The 18,367-nt window shown below is 44.8% G+C and overlaps 1 protein-coding gene across 7 annotated transcripts in view; it reads left to right on the top strand.

Moving 5' to 3' along the window:
- Nucleotides 1–18,367, top strand: part of ryr1b (ryanodine receptor 1b (skeletal)) — a 59,787-nt gene that overhangs the window by 35,152 nt on the left and 6,268 nt on the right. Inside the window, exons 63-92 of one of the 7 annotated variants that reach the window (XM_040175519.2) lie at nt 867–927; nt 1,021–1,147; nt 1,236–1,344; nt 1,427–1,508; nt 1,625–1,755; nt 1,860–2,180; nt 2,287–2,527; nt 3,095–3,182; nt 3,296–3,388; nt 3,723–3,737; nt 5,255–5,425; nt 5,504–5,563; nt 6,174–6,308; nt 6,475–6,587; nt 6,694–6,790; nt 6,884–6,990; nt 7,076–7,127; nt 7,430–7,492; nt 9,503–9,602; nt 10,346–10,425; nt 10,714–10,790; nt 10,932–11,005; nt 11,369–11,386; nt 13,450–13,530; nt 13,657–13,745; nt 13,991–14,119; nt 14,347–14,451; nt 16,248–16,329; nt 16,431–17,743; nt 17,829–17,914. In XM_040175519.2, the coding sequence (XP_040031453.1) occupies nt 867–927; nt 1,021–1,147; nt 1,236–1,344; nt 1,427–1,508; nt 1,625–1,755; nt 1,860–2,180; nt 2,287–2,527; nt 3,095–3,182; nt 3,296–3,388; nt 3,723–3,737; nt 5,255–5,425; nt 5,504–5,563; nt 6,174–6,308; nt 6,475–6,587; nt 6,694–6,790; nt 6,884–6,990; nt 7,076–7,127; nt 7,430–7,492; nt 9,503–9,602; nt 10,346–10,425; nt 10,714–10,790; nt 10,932–11,005; nt 11,369–11,386; nt 13,450–13,530; nt 13,657–13,745; nt 13,991–14,119; nt 14,347–14,451; nt 16,248–16,329; nt 16,431–17,743; nt 17,829–17,914 (4,300 nt within the window). Of the gene's footprint in view, nt 1–866; nt 928–1,020; nt 1,148–1,235; nt 1,345–1,426; nt 1,509–1,624; nt 1,756–1,859; nt 2,181–2,286; nt 2,528–3,094; nt 3,183–3,295; nt 3,389–3,722; nt 3,738–5,254; nt 5,426–5,503; nt 5,564–6,173; nt 6,309–6,474; nt 6,588–6,693; nt 6,791–6,883; nt 6,991–7,075; nt 7,128–7,429; nt 7,511–9,502; nt 9,603–10,345; nt 10,426–10,713; nt 10,791–10,931; nt 11,006–11,368; nt 11,387–13,449; nt 13,531–13,656; nt 13,746–13,990; nt 14,120–14,346; nt 14,452–16,247; nt 16,330–16,430; nt 17,744–17,828; nt 17,915–18,367 lie in introns of all 7 variants that reach the window. The other 6 variants (XM_078083021.1, XM_040175601.2, XM_078083233.1 and 3 more) reach the window with 6 other exon arrangements.

Below are 18,367 nucleotides of genomic sequence, written 5' to 3'. Positions count from 1 at the left end.
TGATTTATTTTTGTTTTCACATGTACATCTCCTCACTGTCCCATTTTTATATGTCATGGTTTATTCAGTACATTGTATTCTAGATCCTGTCCTCTCCATACTCTCATCCTTACTCACTGCTTCCTGGATCTACTCGTGTATAATGCTGCTCTGCTCTGATATTTCTTTTTTTCTGCATCCACATTCACAAACTACACGCACGACTACATAAAAGCAGAAAATAAATGTGTATTCTATTCGTCAGATCTCTGAACCTGCGCGTCAAGCTAATTGTGTTTAAAAATCTCAATCATTGTGAATCTGAACTCTCGTGCACAACCCTCATTACTTGTAATAGGTGAGCCTGCTCCACCATTTGTTACACCCGTCAATGAAAAGAACAGCAAAGTAGTGCAGATCAAGGTTCACGCCTTTACATACGTTTATGGCCAATGACAGCGATAATACCATACATGTATCACATGTGTCGCACAGTGTGGAACTGGCATGCATGGTCTTGGTCTTGGTTCAACCTGTGAAATTGCTTTGGTTTGGTTTATGGTGTCTTGGCTAAAACACTTGCGTTTGGGCTAAAAGACAAAGAAAGGTCTCTCATAACTGAGAGCCGTATTCCAGCATGTATGTCTGTCGTGGTGTCAAGTAGGATTGAATTTCAACTGCAGCTCTGTGAAGTTTCCTCAGTCTGGCTTATGTGAGGCAGTATGTGTTTTGTCCTCATTCTCCATCCTCACCACCACGTGTCCCTATTAGTCAGTCACTCTCACCGGCGGTCACTAGACACCGGCAGGTGCAAAAGGGCGAAGTGAATGAATGAATCTGTGTGAGCGTACGTCTTTGACAAAACGTCCTCACGCTGTCGTTTCTAGGAACGGATGCAGGCGCTGTGGTGAACTGTCTGCACATCCTCTCACGATCGCTGGATGCCAGGTAACTAAATGCGTTCATATCACAACCCCAGGCAGGTAGAAGACAGACACCAAACAGTCTGAGATGATGATACGTTGTGTCTCCATCTTTAAGGACTGTTATGAAATCAGGCCCGGAGATCGTCAAGGCCGTCCTGCGACAGTTCTTTGAGAGTGCTGCAGATGACATTGAGAAGATGGTTGAGAATCTGAAACTGGGCAAAGTGTCCAGTCGGAACCAGGTGAGAGACGGCACCAAAGTTCTTATTTTTTTTAAATGCCAATCTGCCCTTTGAGCGGAGAGCTGTACACGTGTCGGTGTTCCTGCAGGTCAAAGGTGTTTCCCAGAACATCAGCTACACCACCAATGCCCTGCTGCCAGTTCTCACCTCACTGTTCGACCACATCGCCCAGCACCAGTTTGGGGATGACGTCATGTGTGAGTGAAGCGCTCCCTTGCACTGAACAAATGACTGAGCGACTCACAGCTAATGCAATTCTTCTCTTCTCCACATCGTCAGTGGACGACCTGCAGATATCCTGCTACCGTTTGATGTGCAGTATCTACTCTCTGGGCACAGTGAAGACTCCACATGTAGAGAAGTGAGACACACTCAACCCACTCATACCTAAACACCCGCCAACGGAACAATACGTATGGTTTCAAGTATTTATTTTGGGATTTCATTAAGACTTCGTTGTATTTTTCTCTTCTGCAGACAGCGCCCGGCTCTTGGCGAGTGTTTGGCCCACTTAGCAGCTGCGATGCCGGTGGCGTTCCTTGAGCCGTCGCTGAATGAGTTCAACATGTTTTCTGTGTACACCACAAAGACTCCCCGAGAGAGAACCAGTCAGTCTTACACTCGTTTTCCTCCCCAACACAACGTTACACCAGAACTGGTTGATAATGAATAGTCTCCCCGCCTCCTAACTTTCTCCTCCCGTTCTCTTCAGTTTTGGGTCTTCCCAACAACGTTGAGGAGCTGTGCACGGACATCCCGGAGCTTGAGGTCCTGATGAAGGAGATCCATGACCTGGCGGAGTCCGGGGCTCGCTACACAGAAATGCCCCACGTGATTGAGATCACGCTGCCCATGTTATGTAACTACCTCCCGCGCTGGTGGGAGAGGGGCCTGGAGAACTTCCCAGAGCAAGAGGGCCAGCTCTGCACCTCCATCACCTCCGAGCAGCTCAACCAGCTTCTCGGGAGCATCATGAAGATTGTGGTTAACAACTTGGGTATAGATGAGGCCTCCTGGATGAAGCGATTGGCAGGTCAGTGAGCGGAAGATTCATAATGTGTTACGAAAACCATCTTCTTTTTTACATTTTGTACATCTGGTTTTTTCTTACTGTTTTATACCGTGGGCCCCTTGTCCAGTCTTCGCCCAGCCCATTGTCAGCAGGGCTAAACCAGAGATGCTTAAATCCCACTTCATCCCCACCATGGAGAAGCTGAAGAAGCGCTCGGGCAAGGTGGTGGCGGAGGAGGATCAGCTGCGCATGGAGGGCAAGACGGAGGTGGACAGCGAAAACGGGACCATCAGAGACGAGTTTGCTGTGCTGTGTCGGGACCTGTACGCTCTCTATCCCTTGCTCATCCGCTACGTGGACAACAACAGGTAGCTGAACTCCCCAACCCCAAGTTTAATGTGTTAAATAGAAAACTAGGTTACCAGTAGTTATTCTGGGTTAATTAAAATATTATTATTCTTGTATATTTAACCTTTGCATGAGCATCTTGAAATACAATACACAAAAGGTACCTGAGTTTTTGCTCGTACTGCAGTCGCTGGTGACTGTGGTTCATGTTCATTGCCTTGATACAAAATAATGAAGTAATTAAAGTAATAATAAATAAAATAATGCACATTTAATTTTAAAGGTTTCCTCATATGTTGTCTGGTATTAAACAGACTCACAATGACCATTTGAAGACTGATGAGTGAATTATTGGATTATCAAGTTATTTAAACAGCATTCGTAGAGAAACGATTCTTTCCTGAGCTTCTTGATCGAGCTGTGGGTTTTTTATTTAAATGTCTTTCCTATTTGTCAAAAGGACATTTACTGTATAAGGACTTTGACTGGTTGGCAGAATTCAGAGTAAAATGTCTTTCCCAGTGGCTGAGTAGGCTCGAGGCCTTTGATTTGAGTGCCTGCATCTATGCGTTGCTGTCGCTCTGCAGGGCGCGCTGGTTGACCTGTCCAGACCCAGACGCTGAGGAGCTTTTCAGGATGGTCGGAGAGGTCTTCATTTTCTGGTCCAAATCCCACGTGAGTCTTTCTATTTTCTGTGGTCTTTTATTCTGTTATTATTCTTTTGTGCCATTGTGCAAATTGTCTTTCCTTTGGCATCTACCACCTGTCTTTTGCCTTATTTATTACAGAACTTTAAGAGGGAGGAGCAGAACTTTGTGGTGATGAATGAGATCAACAACATGTCCTTCCTGACTGCTGACAGTAAGAGCAAGATGAGCAAGGTGAGAGCGGACGAGCAGACAAACGGCCAAGAAGAACACAAGATGTTTTATTTACTTCCTCCACATCCAGAGCTGTAACACATTACGGAACTAAACTCTAATAATTCATACATCAGTAACACCACCCATTCCAAGCGGGTAAGACTTTAATGGATGAGAACGGCAGGCGAATAACAATCATTTTCTAGAACTGTTGGAATAATCTGCCTTTACGTAACTAATAACCTCCTTTTACAGCCCCTTGTAAGTGTCAGTGCGCAGTGTTCAGGCAGGAGTGTTGCTAACTGTGTTTTCTCCTTATATCCTGTGTCGGGGTTGGATGCTGGGCCTCTAGGCCGGAGATGGAGAGGTTAGATTGTGCTTGTGCACGAGCGCTGTGCTGATCGCATGGCACCCTGAGTTTTGGGAGACATTTCATCAAGCTCTGCCATGAAACCTCCACACTTCTTAAAACACAGACCCTCAATATTCACACACACACACACGGATCAGGTCAGATCAGGGAACAATTGCATAACAAGAATCAAGAATATCTAGTAACAGCAATGTTGTGATGACACAAATCGGTGGGTGAGGTAATAATGTATACATGTAGATTAAACTGCTCCTGTAATGAATGTTTTTTATATTAAAGTGCTAATGAGCGTGAATGACTTGTGTGTTTTTGTGTTTGTCTGTATGTGTGAGTGGAGGTCAGGAGCGGCTTGATGAAAGCTCTTTGCCGTAGATCCTAGTCGCCTGAGAGGTTTCATGGCGCTCGGTTGTCTTTTTTGGAGCGTGCACTCCTGCAGCTGAGCACCATCAGCCCTCATCTGTCCTTTGATTAATAAACCGTTTGCCTTCAGATCATCCCTGTTGGATACGGTGGTGGAGCACACGCTACTCTGCCATCTGTGATGTTGTGTGATGATATTGATGCTTGGATTTCTTTCCGTTTTTTTTGTAGTAAAGATTACTGCACAGGGGGACTCTTCTCTTTTTAATACCATTATCAGCTCCGTCTTCACTGCCGCTTTGCACCCAAAAAAACACCTACCACCCCTTGCTGTCACCATTAGATTTACTCCATCCAGCAGCAGGAGAGGAAACTGAAGTCTCGACATCACCAGTCATTCGCTAACTGGACTCGCCCCTCCATGTCTGATTCGTTGACACCATTTAACTGTTCAATCGGAGAGTATCTAATGTTTGTGGGGGGTGAAAGATGAAAATGAATGAACCTCCTCTCCTGGCCTGTCGGATGGGCATTACTGTGGTAAGCTTCTGTTGACTGATCGTTTCAACGCCTCTCTCTGCCCGAGGAGTGGTTTCCACCGGCGGCGGCCCGCTGCGCTGAGGGCAGAGGGGTCGCTGTAAGGCCAGACAACAGTCGGTAATGAGCTCTGGCGGCCTCAGGACAGGAGCGTGTGAGAAGAGCTCTGTGGCGTCGGAGCTGATAGACCCGTGTTATTGTGCGTGCCGTTGAGTGGACAGGGTGCGCCCCGTCCGGCCGCTGCACTACTAACTGTGAGGCTGCATTGTGTGTAACCGTTGCAGCTGACGCAGCAGGGAAGCACCTGACAAGCCACCACGCGTTGAAATTCATGAGAACATGTGTTGTCTGATTTCAGCAGAAGAGGAAGTTACATTCACTTGTCGATTCACTTTATCAGCATGTTGTGCGTAAAATGGTAGTCGACAGTTGGTTTCTTGGCTTCTTATTGTTTTCAACATGTGTTGTTATGTTTCGTGTTTGAAGTAGGCTTATTTTTGTCTTTTGGTCTAATATTCGTCACAGAAATATTTCCTGAAAAGGAAATATTTGATGTGTGAGGCTTGTAAATGAAACGGGGATGGATCGGTCTGAGCTTTTCTTTCTGTCTCTAGTCTGGAGGCTCAGATCAGGAGCGAACCAAGAAGAAGCGACGGGGGGATCGCTACTCTGTGCAAACCTCCCTGATTGTCGCAGCGTTAAAAAAGATGCTTCCAATCGGCCTCAACATGTGCTCTCCTGCAGACCAGGAGCTCATCAACCTCGCCAAGATCAGATACTCACTGGTACTTTGAAGTGTTTCAAGTCAACTTTTAACAGATACATGGTGAATGTGGCCTGAATCTCAGTCTCTTCCGCTGTAGAAAGACACCGATGAAGAGGTGAGGGAGTTCCTGCACAACAATTTGCATCTGCAAGGCAAGGTGAGTAGACCTTTACATTTGTTTTACATATAAAAATGTCCTTACATAAATAACGGCTATTCAAGGGTTCAGTCATATGCAGACACCTGCAAGGGGTTTGCACCTTGACACATTCCAAGACAACTAACAGGATATTTAACGGTTGGACGAGGCGCCCATTCGTTTCCCTGTCCTATAGATCAATTGCCAAATGTTGGCATATCCTGCACAGCCACATCGTGCCAAACAGGGTCACATGTTGAGCACAGCATGTTCAAGAGCAGCATAGACGTACCAACGGCAGAGAGAGAATCTTGTTTGAAGGGAGACAGAAGCCAGATGACAGGCCAACAATGTGGGTTTGTCGCCACACTTTTGGATTCTAGACCAACAGCGCCAAACAATGACGGCAAGGAAAATATGACTTCCTGAGAAGAGTGGAAGGCAGGATACATGAGAAAGAATTACAGGCCTGACCATGAATAGTCCTCCTGACTAAACCTATGGTACACCTTCACTACGATGTAGTAACAATAATGACTAAGCTCGGAAAGAATAGGATTTTAGCCTTTCAGGGGCGAACCCCTAAATGTCCTCACTTGCCTTCTACATATTCGTCCTTTGGTTTCAGGTGGAGGACCCCGCCATGCGCTGGCAGATGTCCCTTTATAAGGAGTTGTCAGGGAAGGCTGACGATGCTGAGGACCCTGAAAAGGTGGTAAAACGGGTTCAAGAGGTGTCTGCTGTGCTTTACCACATCGAGGTGGTGAGTAAAGGATACAAGCGCAAGACAAGCAAACGCACATGACTGCATGCACAGTGAACGCTGGATTTGGTTGCCAATTGCAGGGGAAATTGTCTCAGCAAGCTTTTGCAGCCAAATGAAAAAAAAAAATTGTTTCGGCCGACATCGTTTGTTCTCTTCTCTGTAGACGGAGCATCCCTACAAGTCAAAGAAGATGGTGTGGCACAAGCTGCTGTCCAAACAGCGCCGCAGGGCCGTGGTGGCCTGTTTCAGGATGACGCCCCTGTACAACATCCCCGCGTAATGATTCTGCTCCTGCTCAAAAAAGAAGAAGAAAAAAGACACTCAATGAAATAATCTAAATGCTTCTGTCGAGCCATTACGACCCTCTGCCCTCCTCTCACAGGCACAGGGCAACCAACATGTTCCTGGACGCCTACAAACGCAACTGGTTAGAGACGGAAGGTTACTCGTTTGAGGACAAGATGATCGACGACTTGTCGGTCAGTCCTCCTCCCGCCTGACTCATCAGATGATTGTACACATTATGGGCGATGTGTTGTTGATGCCCGTTGTGCTTTATCTGCAATGATTAGAAAGCCCTGGAGGAAGAGGAGGAAGAGGAAGAGGAGACCGAGACGAAGCCTGACCCCCTTCATCAGCTGATTCTTCATTTCAGCCGCACAGCTCTCACAGAGAAGACGTGAGGGCGCTTTGTTCTCCTGCGAGTCGCCTCCCGTTCCTCCAGTGAGACCTGCTGAGTCCTGTCCTGTGTTTTCTCCCTGCAGTAAACTCGACGTTGACCATCTCTATATGTCTTATGCTGATATTATGGCAAAGGTAAGACACAAAATAATAAATAATGAATCAAATTGAACAAATAATAGAAATACTGAATTATTTACAGCTGAAAAAAAACAAAACAACAATTGTTAAGTCGATTGATCTAGAACTTAACTTTTGGTTACTTAACTCTGACCCTGAAGCTACCCGGTGGTTTACTTTGCAACCGCATCAATTTTTAACCTTCCACCAGGCATGAAACGGAAGTATGAATAGGGCAATTGCATGGGAGAAAATTGTAAATCCTAAAAATGTGTGATTGCTAAATCTGTCTCTGTCTCTCTGTCACCTCCCTCCAGAGCTGCCACATTGGTGAGGAGGACGAAGGGGGAGATCAGGAGGGGGAGGAGCCATCCTTTGAGGTGCGGCAGACAGAGATGGTATGGGGGGGACCAGGGGAAGGGAGACAGGGGGAGTCAGCAGAGAAGCAACCCCCTACGCACTGAGTGACCACATCAGGAAAACACACCCGGCACACCACCCCCCCACCCACCCACACACCCCCACCCACGAAACACAAATCTTTTTTCCTCTCTTCCTGTTTTTTTTACTCGTCCACTCACAACACTTGTCTATTACCTGCTGTCATGGACTGACCTGTGCATGCCTTTGCTGGACTCTGCCCATCACTCGGTTCAATGTTGTGGACTTCAATTGTGTAATTGCATGACTCGGGTGCAGAGAGTCGGTGCAGCTAAAGACAACCAAATGAAACCGAGGTAAACGCAAACCGCTGAGTCGTCGCTACATGTCATCCTTTCAGAATCACAATTTGTTTTGGGGTTCATTGACTAAGTTTACAACAAAGTACCCAACTCCTTTACAGTTTAGCATCTTTACATAAACCGTTTCCAAACATATAGTAGATTGATAGACATACAGTGGATTAATCATCCTGGACATATCTAATTTTGTTCAGGGTTTTCCAAAATCAAATACAGCTCCATGTCTGTTCTACTAATGCACAATTTATTATAACCCCAATCACTTTTCCTGCCAGAAGTATATTAACTGCACATTTAATATGGACAAATGTGCTCGGCCGCACCTGAAAAAGGCTGATCCTTGTTAAGTCAACCCCTTACTATGTCTGATGAATAATTTGTTTTGTCTCAAAAGCCGGGTTTGGACACTGGAGTTGTAGGTATAGAGATCGCCGGCTTTCCCGTCTCTCATGCGTGTCCATGGCCAGACTGCCCGTGACCTGCACCACCTCCTTACTCACACCCCACCGTACTCAACTTGAAACCTAACCCATAAAATAACCGATTTTGTTTGTCTTTATTTTGGAATTTGTAACTCTCTGTGCTCACCAAGGACTACAGTAAAAGCCTGCACAGTCAGCCGTACAAACATTGTCCCAAAGCCGAGCACCCGCTCAGCCGATCCTACACTGACTCACGTACATGACCCCCTCGCACCCGCAGCCACTTCCAATCTCTGCTCACATCGCACAGACACATCGTTTGCTCGGGAGATGAGCAGAACCTCTGTAAGTAGAGAGAAGTTCCACTACTATTTAAAACAGTCAGGCTGACGAAGGAGGGGGGCGGAGGGAGGGATAGTTGCGGGTGCTTTTGGTGAGGATTTACACCTGGTGTGAAGTCCTCTGCCTTCATTTCAGCTCAGGTTTACAGACTTAATCTCCCGTGTCCAAACTAACAGAGGGACAGGAAGCACACTGCTGCTGCAGGCAGCGTAGCTGAAGGGCTCGAGTTTGTACTGTTGGAGAGCAGGATCTGCATGCTGTGTTACTCAGACGACTGCCGTTGCTTCCTCGTGAGACTGTGTGAAATGTGTGAAATGTGTGGTGTGTCGTGGCCCGTCCTGAGGAGACATGTCCGCTGACATCCACTGTTTGCTGCCTCTGGAAGATGTCAAGAGCTGGAATAACTCTGCATCACTAACACACATTGTGTTCCATTTCAAGAGAGCGAGAGAGAGAGATGTGTGTGTGCGAGCGTATTCCTATAGCTCTATCTGTGTAAGTATTGAAAGTAGTTTGAGTATTTTAGATTCTGCTTTTCTATGAATAAAGATTCTGGGCTGCAGTCAGCGCCTGAACTGACACTTTTTTTTCAATAACTTGTCTAAATCTGTCGAGCTCACCACGGCGGATTTAAAACGACGACAGACGAGCCCAACGAGGATGTCAAAAACCTTCATACTTACAGCTGTAATCACCATGGAATGCTAACGCTAACTAGTCTGAAATGAACAGAATCAGCTTCAGCTCCATCAGCAGTGTCTCTGTGTGCGGCCGTTGGATGGTCACAGTGAGCGAATGTGAGCGAGTGAGTGAGCGAGTGAGTGCGGGGGGCAGTGCAGTCCCCGTTGGCAGGGTTACAGCTGTGCCCCTCTTCTCTCCACAGGACAAGGAGATGGAGAAACAGAGGCTTCTGTACCAGCAGTCTCGTCTGCACAACCGCGGGGCTGCAGAGATGGTGCTGCAGATGATCAGTGCCTGTAAAGGTAGCCACCAAACACACAGACACGCACAGTCACGCTCATAGTATAATTTGCGCGGATATTATATTCACTTTAAATGATGTCACAATTTCCTGCATTCCTGATAAATTGCTCTTCTGGGCTAATCTGGAACAAATACTGTGTCATACTCCGGTTCCCCTCAGCCCAGTGAACTGAATTGTAGGATAAAGGTGTGAGATGCATTGTTCTCCCGCGTTCAGTCCAAATCCCATCTGTGTTGTTTCAGTTGGGAAATGATGCCAATGCTGCACTTTGCCACGAGCAGTGTAATTCTAAAAATGCTGTAGAGCATTGGGGAGAATAATCCTGAGTCTCAGTGGGAAGTGAAAGTCACGCATTAGAAATGATTCAACGGTATTTAGCATCAGACTATACTTAATGTACCTAAAGGGAAAGCATTAGTTTTGCACAATGTGCAATGTGCCGAATAATATGTGTTCTATTACTGTATTGTATTGTTTATGTATCTGGTTTTCTGGTAAAGGTGGGGATCTAGTTAAGTACTTTATAATCTGCTGGCCTGCTTAATCTCTATAAATACATCAGTTATTATTTCATTGTATACATTTGTTATTATCAGACGGAATCATTCATGTAACTAAAGATGTCAAATAACTGTAGTGGAGCCAAAAGGTTTGAATGCTGAACTGGTAGTAGAGCATTTGGACACACTTTTGTTGGTACTTTTACTGACGGCACACTGCTGATGTGTCGTCTGATCACAGGTGAACCTGGAGCCATGGTTTCTTCCACTCTCAAACTGGGAATCTCCATCCTCAACGGAGGCAACTGTGATGTACAGCAGGTAAGTAGCAATTAACAATGATATGTTTCATTAGAAAGCTGCAATAAATCACACGGTCAAGTGATTCATTGCAAAGAGATCAAATATGAGGGCAACCGTCAAAACAACAATGGCGGCTCCTCAAAATGTCAGCAGATGCCACAGTATTTATCCATAAAGAGTAGAGCAGTGGGAGCAGCGTCACTCAGGGATTTTCTCTTCAGCTTGCCAGCTTCTCATCTTAATCTTTTCCAAAGAGTTTTTGTCGCCAAGAATTGTTTTGATTCCTGTCGTCCTGTCTGTGTGCAGAGGATGCTGGACTATCTGAAGGATAAAAAGGATGTGGGATTCTTCCTTAGCGTTCAGGCTCTCATGCAGACCTGCAGGTCTGTAATCAACTTATGTTCTTGATCCCTCTTGCTTTTGATTCTTTCCCTCTAAATAATGTTTAGAGCAGGAGGGCTGATTGTGAGTAAAGTTGGTAGTTCTGCATATTATCAAACTGACTGACTATTTCATGTCGACAGCGTTTTGGACTTGAATGCTTTTGAGAGGCAAAACAAGGCTGAGGGACTTGGGATGGTTTCAGAGGAAGGCACCAGTGAGTCCTGTCTACAGCTTTTTTACCGCCACACACACACACACACACACACACACACAGAGTCACACACAGTCACATCCCGGTCCCCTTACGTCACTGTGCATTGGTTTGAGACGTATCTGACATGTTTCTAGTTCTCTTGTGTGTCTGTTTGCCTGTTTTGAGGATGGAGGCATGTTTTGACTCTTTAGATCATTGAATCTGTTTTATCATGCGCTGACAGGCTTTAGATTTTGTGTCCTCACTGCGTCTCTTTGTCTTTCTCCCCCCTCATCTGGTTCACTTCTCCCGTGTCCGACCCTTTTCCCCTTCATGCTCATGTCCCTCTCCCACCCGTCCATTTTTTTTTCTCACGGTTTTCAGATAAGAAGCTAGAACGGGGTAAATTTTCTCATATATTTACTTCTATCCCTCCTTCTCTTTCCTCTCTGCCTCTTAAAAAACAAAATCTAAATTCTCCGACTAGTCTTTTCTTTGCTGTGACCTTAATTTGCATTTCATTTCACACTCAAAGACCCTGTCAATTCAGACTTTACAGTCACTTGTAAGGTTTGATTTTCGTCCTTGAGTGTTTTTAATCACGGATCTACTGTAACTCTGACACTCAGTCGTCTCATGCAGACCGTCCCTGTGTCATAGGAGCTCTGAAATGAATTGCAGCAGGCGGGACGCTTTAAGTTCTGTATCGCGCTCATTTACTTCATTTATGTGTTGTTTGAGCCGCACAGCTCGACCTCCCGTGTAAAGGCCCTGCAGATAAATCCCCACTCTCTCTTAAATGCTCTGATTGAGTCCTGCTTTTGCACGACAGCAGAATTTAATTGTGGCCTTGTTGTTTGAATAACTCAACGAGTCTGCCTTTTAGGTTACATCGAAGCAAAAGTGCAACAACTAGGCCTGTTGTTGATCCAGCACAGTATTGTATCGTATTTATGGAAGATGGGTCAGGTTAGCATGCGTCACAAAGTGTGGATCGTAACAGAAAGAAATAACTGGATTCAAAAGTAAACTAAGCTAAACTAAAATGCCTTGAGCCATAGTTTAAAAGGGGTGTTAATAGTGTAACATTGATTACTGTTACACATTGATTACTGTCTGCCTTGTAATCTCTGTTGCATGTGATCGGAGGCCTCTGCTCGCTGCAACGACACCTCTCAGTCCAGCCTGATCTCAAAAACCTGTTCGTAAAGATGTATACGAAAATCTTGAAGATACAAATTCGTAGTGATACATACGAAATAAATACGGACTGCAACTGATGACGTCACCCTATTCAAAGTGAATGGGGACCTGCACCCCGTAAACACACTTTGTGGAGTCTAACGATGTAAAATAAACGTGTTATGATTGCATTTTTAACGAGAAATCAATGTTAACTTGTAAGAATAGAATACTAACCCTAACCCCCTCAAAAAATCCAACATGGCGGAGAGACGTTCACTCAAGAATCCAACATGGTCCGCCATGTAGTTCACTCAAGGGGCGTGGTTAACCACCGCCAGTTCGTGTGTATTGTTACGAATTTGTATGTTCAAGATTTTCGTATACATTTTTACAAACAGGTTTTGGAGATCACGTTGGTTAGTCATCAGTCAATCTGAGCATGCTCGTGCATTTTTGACTAAACCTTTTTCAAGTATCCACCTTCTGATGGTATGCCAATAGAGAGATGGATTTTGTAAGAAATGTGATTTTAAGTTAAATGAACTGGAATTCGATATGTCACAAAGTTTACTGGGTTTTACAGAGTTCAGTAGATCTGTCCTGCATGACAGAGTGCTTAAACTTGTCTCTGCATTTCTGTGTCCAACGTCTTCATTTGTGATTTGCATTTGTTTCTGTTATTAATCTCTGGTTTCCTGTTGACATTTATCCATGTTTCCTATTTCGATCTAACTGCGATGGGTGGTGTTTGATTTGCTGTTCATTTGAGTTTTATGCTGATAAATGGAGAGGTCTTTATGCCTTTCAGTAGCACATCGTAATTAAAGGGGTCTGAACACTCTTTCTGCCTTAGTTTGATCTGCTGTTGTAGGTGAGATCTTTGCTCCATGATAATACTTCACTACTAATTCTACCCCTGTAACTTGTGCAGTGTTACTGTATCAATAAATGCATAATGGTAGATTGGATAACCATAATCTCCTTTTTACCAGATTAACACAATGGATGACTAATCAAGTCTGAGTACCGATTGTTATCTTTTAACAAGTAGTCTGTATTTAACCTAAAACCTTCATTTAATTTGTTAAAATTGGTATTGTTCCATTCCATTGATACAATGAAAATGTTAAATCATGGTGAAGTAAAATACTCTTGTGTTGTCTTTAAACACTAAAGTGTGCTTCTTTTGCCACTATTCTAACGCGATAACACAGAAAAAATTAAAAAGAGATATTCTTTTCAACAAAATGAATTTGCATGTCCTGTGTTCCTCTTGCCAGATGAGAAAGTGATGGCGGACGATGAATTTACGTGCGACATCTTCCGCTTCCTGCAGCTTCTTTGTGAGGGCCACAACAATGGTGAGTGTCTTCTCCAAAGCCGGTGTGGTAAAGTGAAACTCCACCTCGGAGCGCCCGTGTTCATTTTAATATCACTGTAACTGGTGAAATTGCTGTTGTTGAAAAAGCTTTTTTTGTTTGTTTCAGATTTTCAGAACTATTTGAGGACTCAGACGGGCAGCACCACGACCATCAACATCATCATCTGCACCGTGGACTACCTGTTGCGGCTACAGGTCACTGCATAGCAACCGTGGTTCTCTGCTCTTTAATACCAGCTGCTTCTTTGATCAATTGACTTCATGTTCTTCATCACTGAGATTTGTTTGTTACTCGACCAGCTCACACACCTTTTCAGGGATATTCATACAAATATATCGTAACTTTATACAGTAAACATAATTGTGTACAGTACACTTTCATTTGGGCAAAACAACGTTGAGTTTGACTTTTTCATCCTCCTTCTCCTTCCTGTTTGCAGGAGTCGATCAGTGACTTTTACTGGTACTATTCAGGAAAAGACATCATTGACGGGCCCGGTAAGAGGAACTTCTCCAAAGCGATGACTGTAGCCAAGCAGGTGTTCAACAGCTTGACAGAGTACATCCAGGTAAGAGAGCGTCTTCTCTTCATAACTAACCTACTTTGTATATATAAAATACACTGTGGCTAACAAACTAAATGGAATAGTAAAGGTGGAATTCAAACAAAAAAGTATCCCACCTTCACGATGATGCCAGATGTATGTTTCATTGGATTCCCTTTAAAGATACACCTCCTTACATTATGTCAGCACTGGAGTTTCATGCAGAGTTTCCTTGTTCCTGCGTCTGTCAGGGTCCGTGTACTGGGAACCAGCAGTCTCTGGCCCACAGCAGGTTGTGGGACGCTGTTGTGGGCTTCCTGCACGTCTTCGCTCATATGATGATGAAACTTGCTCAGGTGAGAAACATCCCGACTCATTCTTAATCTTGTGGTCGCCGTACAATTTATTTAGAATAAAGGATAATGTTTGAGATATTTTAGTTTATCAAAAGACGAAAGCAATATCGAATAAAAATGTGCACGCTTTCCAAAGGATATAGTTGAACTCATTAGCGCACTTTGAGTTACTAATTCTTCTAAAGGTCTCGGTCCTGGTCAATTTGGCAATACGCTATTTACTAGTGTAACAGCAATTGCTTTAATACTAAGTTCCAGAATGCCAGCAGGCAGCAAAACTAATTATAGTCATTACAATTAAGTGTATCCAATTGTCTTTGAGTAACTGGAGTCTGTTTTTATGCTGCACCAGGTATAACAAGTTTAACAAAATGAGAACTCTGTGGATTAAAATAGCCTGTCTCCACTTCAGGCTTAAAATAAATAAAATAAACGTTGTCTTTTGCGAGTTAAATGCATTTAATGTGAAGCTGAAGCCAGAGGAAATGCTCGGTTTGAATAAGCAGTAACTACTGTTCATCAACAGACTAAATATTGTACTCACTCTCTATTGTGTTTCTACATTTATTAGCTATATTAACTGATTTAAAATAGTCAGTTTTTGCATAAGTATTCATGTGACCAGTGATTAGGGTTTAAATGTGTGTTTGCTTTAAATAACGAGTGTGTAGTATTATAGCATATATTGATCAGAAGAAAAGTAAAATCGACTGTAGTTTAGAATTAAATGATTAGGATATAATAGACAAAAAATGTGCACATCTCCGGGTTTAGACAAATAATAAAGAATTAACTTCAAATTTGGTCGGATAAACTTTTTATGTTCATCTGTAACCCTGTAAGATGCACCCCGATTCTGGACAGCGAAATGGCGTAAGACAAATTCTTTCTGCCCGCGACATTTCATTTAGAGGCGCTTCAGGCTTTCTTTTTTTTAAGATTTATGCTTCATTACATAATTTAGTATGCAGATGAATACCCAAACAATTTACATTTCCCTCTGAATTTATGGCTTGTTATTTATGGCTTGTATTACAATCAATGTAGAAATTGTACTTGAATGCATGACAATACAATACAATACAATGTGAATGGACCGTCGGTTCAGAAAGGGCCTGAAAAAAGTGACAAGGAAAAGGTTGTGTTTTATTCCCTTGTTAAAATTGTAATAATAAATCTAAAACAAATAAAATCTATTCATGGGGGAAAAAAGTAATTCACAATTTTGCCTTAAGTATCTAAACGTTTTGCTTTGCTTCATATCATTTTGCTTAATTCTTTATGCTTTTCAATACGTGGTTCTATTGTGTTGTAGCGGTATTAGAAGGTGTCTCTGTGATGTCACAGGTGGCTGACGCTTGCAACAGCTTTTTCCCTCTAGACCTTCACCAGTTAGACAACCAGTCTAGACCGTCTAAAAGATTCAGCAGGTCTCGTTATCTGCTGGTGCCGGTCTTCAGGAGTGCTAAGATCAGCGTCCACTGTTCTGTTTTTATTCCTCCCTCCCACGCTGCCTCGCGGAGCCTCTTTCCTTCCCTCCTCTCATACCTGCTTGTGTTCTCCTTGCTGTGCGTCACATCAAGTTTACTATTTGTGATGATAAAAATGCATGTTCTTTATTTAAAAATGCAAACCCCAGGATCATTTTTGGAGTAGAGCGCACTCTGAGGTAGCTACTCTCCCGTTATTTCTCTCAGAAAGATGCACATATCCTCTCAAACTGTAACATATTCAAACTTTAAGAACGTGTTTCTCCACTCTTTGTGCTTTTCTTTGTGTTTTCGGGTTTGTTGCAGGACTCCAGTCAAATTGGACTGTTGAAGGAGCTGTTGGATCTGCAGAAGGAGATGGTGGTGATGCTTCTGTCTCTGCTTGAGGGTACGAGTTCCCGCACCATCTAGTGACGTCCTCTCTTTTCCTTCGCATGCTTTCTGGACCTTTCTCATCTCCTCTCGTCCTTGCTCTGCTCCTTCCTGCAGGCAACATCGTGAACGGCACCATCGCCAGGCAGATGGTCGACATGCTAGTCGAGTCCTCCAGCAACGTGGAGATGATCCTCAAGTTCTTCGACATGTTCCTCAAGCTCAAGGACATAGTGGCGTCCGACGCCTTCCGGGACTACGTGACCGACCCTCGCGGGCTCATCTCCAAGAAGGACTTTTCCAAGGCCATGGACAGCCAGAAGCAGTACTCTTCCTCAGAAATCCAGTTCCTCCTCTCCTGCTCGGAGGCCGACGAAAACGAGATGATCAACTTCGAGGAATTCGCCGATCGCTTCCAGGAGCCGGCCAAAGACATCGGCTTTAATATCGCCGTCCTGCTCACGAACCTGTCGGAGCACGTGCCCCACGACACCCGCCTCCAGAACTTCCTGGAGCAGGCCGAGAGCGTGCTCAACTACTTCCGCCCTTTCCTCGGCCGCATCGAGATCATGGGAGCCAGCAGGAAAATCGAGCGCATCTACTTTGAAATCAGCGAGGCGAACCGCAACCAGTGGGAAATGCCGCAGGTCCGAGAGTCCAAGCGCCAGTTCATCTTCGACGTGGTCAACGAGGGCGGGGAGAGCGAGAAGATGGAGATGTTCGTGAACTTCTGCGAGGACACCATCTTTGAGATGAACATTGCCGCGTCGATCTCCGAACCCGAGGGGGACGGCGCCGAAGAAGAGGACGAGGAGGAGGAAGAGGAGGGCGGCGGAGATCCGGTGGTGTCTGCAGAGGGCGATGAAGAGAACGGAGAAGAAGCGCCCCCGGAGGCCGCCTCGGCCTTCGCCGAGTTCCTGAAAAGCGTGTTCAACTTCTTCAACATGTTCACCTTCCGTAACCTGCGCCGCCGGTACCGCAAGCTAAGGAAAATGACGGTGAAGGAGATGGTGATCGGCCTGGTGACCTTCATCTACACCGTCGTGATGGGCATCCTGATGTTTGTGTACGGCGCGTGCAAGGGCTTCTTCACGCTCATATGGAAGGCGCTGTTCGGCGGGGGCTTGGTGGAGGGCGCCAAGAAGATAACGGTGACGGAGATCCTAGCCAGCATGCCAGATCCCACGCAGGACGAAGTCCACGGCGACCTGCCACCTGAACCGGGAGCTCGAGAGGTTCAGGACGCAAACGGAGTGTCGGACCTCTTGGACGCGGTGGGGGGCGAGGAGGAAGAGGAGGATAGCGAGGAGAGAGGGGAAGGTGGACGCCTGCCTGGTTTCAGCGCTCCCGGAGGACTCGGAGACTTCGGCGAGACGACAGCCGAGGAGCCTCCGACCCCTGAGGGCACGCCGCTGCTGAAGAGGAAACTGGTGAGGCGCTCCGTCTGTTGCTGTGGCGTAATGCGCAGGCTCTCCATTAAATGGGTAACTAACCGCGAAGCGATTATTGAAACAGTTGGAGGCGGCAGTGGGAGGACCAGGAGAGGAAGAGCAACCTGTTAAACCAGTAGAAGAAATTCCTCAGGACACCGAGAAAGCTGAGTAAGTGCTTATCCATCCAAATTGAGCTGCTTCTGCTTAACATGAGTGCTGATTCACTCTCAGGCGAGACGTTCAGCATCGTTAGCAAATGGATCAATTTACAAGTCAATGTCATTTTAGAGTTCAAATATTCATATTTGTTAATTAATCATGAATGGCTTAAATATCTAAACATATTAAATAATCTCTGTGATATGGTTATTTCGAATGAAAATAAGATTAGAAAGATTATAACTGTTGCATAGTCTTCATCATCCTCACTTTTTTACAAACAAGATGCAATGTTGGTCCTTCACCAAAAAGAAATATATGGATGAAATGTCTAACAATGTTGATCTAAACCCCCCTCCTTCAGCTTGACAAACAAAAACTTGTTTCTACCTACTATTATGTCCTTGATGGACCTAGTATGGCAGCTTCATCGTATTTAAAAACAGTCATTTTTCGTGTAAA

Source organism: Gasterosteus aculeatus, chromosome 1 (assembly GCF_964276395.1).
Source record: "Gasterosteus aculeatus chromosome 1, fGasAcu3.hap1.1, whole genome shotgun sequence".
Taxonomy (NCBI): Eukaryota; Metazoa; Chordata; class Actinopteri; order Perciformes; family Gasterosteidae; genus Gasterosteus; species Gasterosteus aculeatus.
The sequence above is the reverse complement of the archived record's forward strand: the minus strand, read 5'-3'. Positions and strand labels throughout refer to the sequence as shown.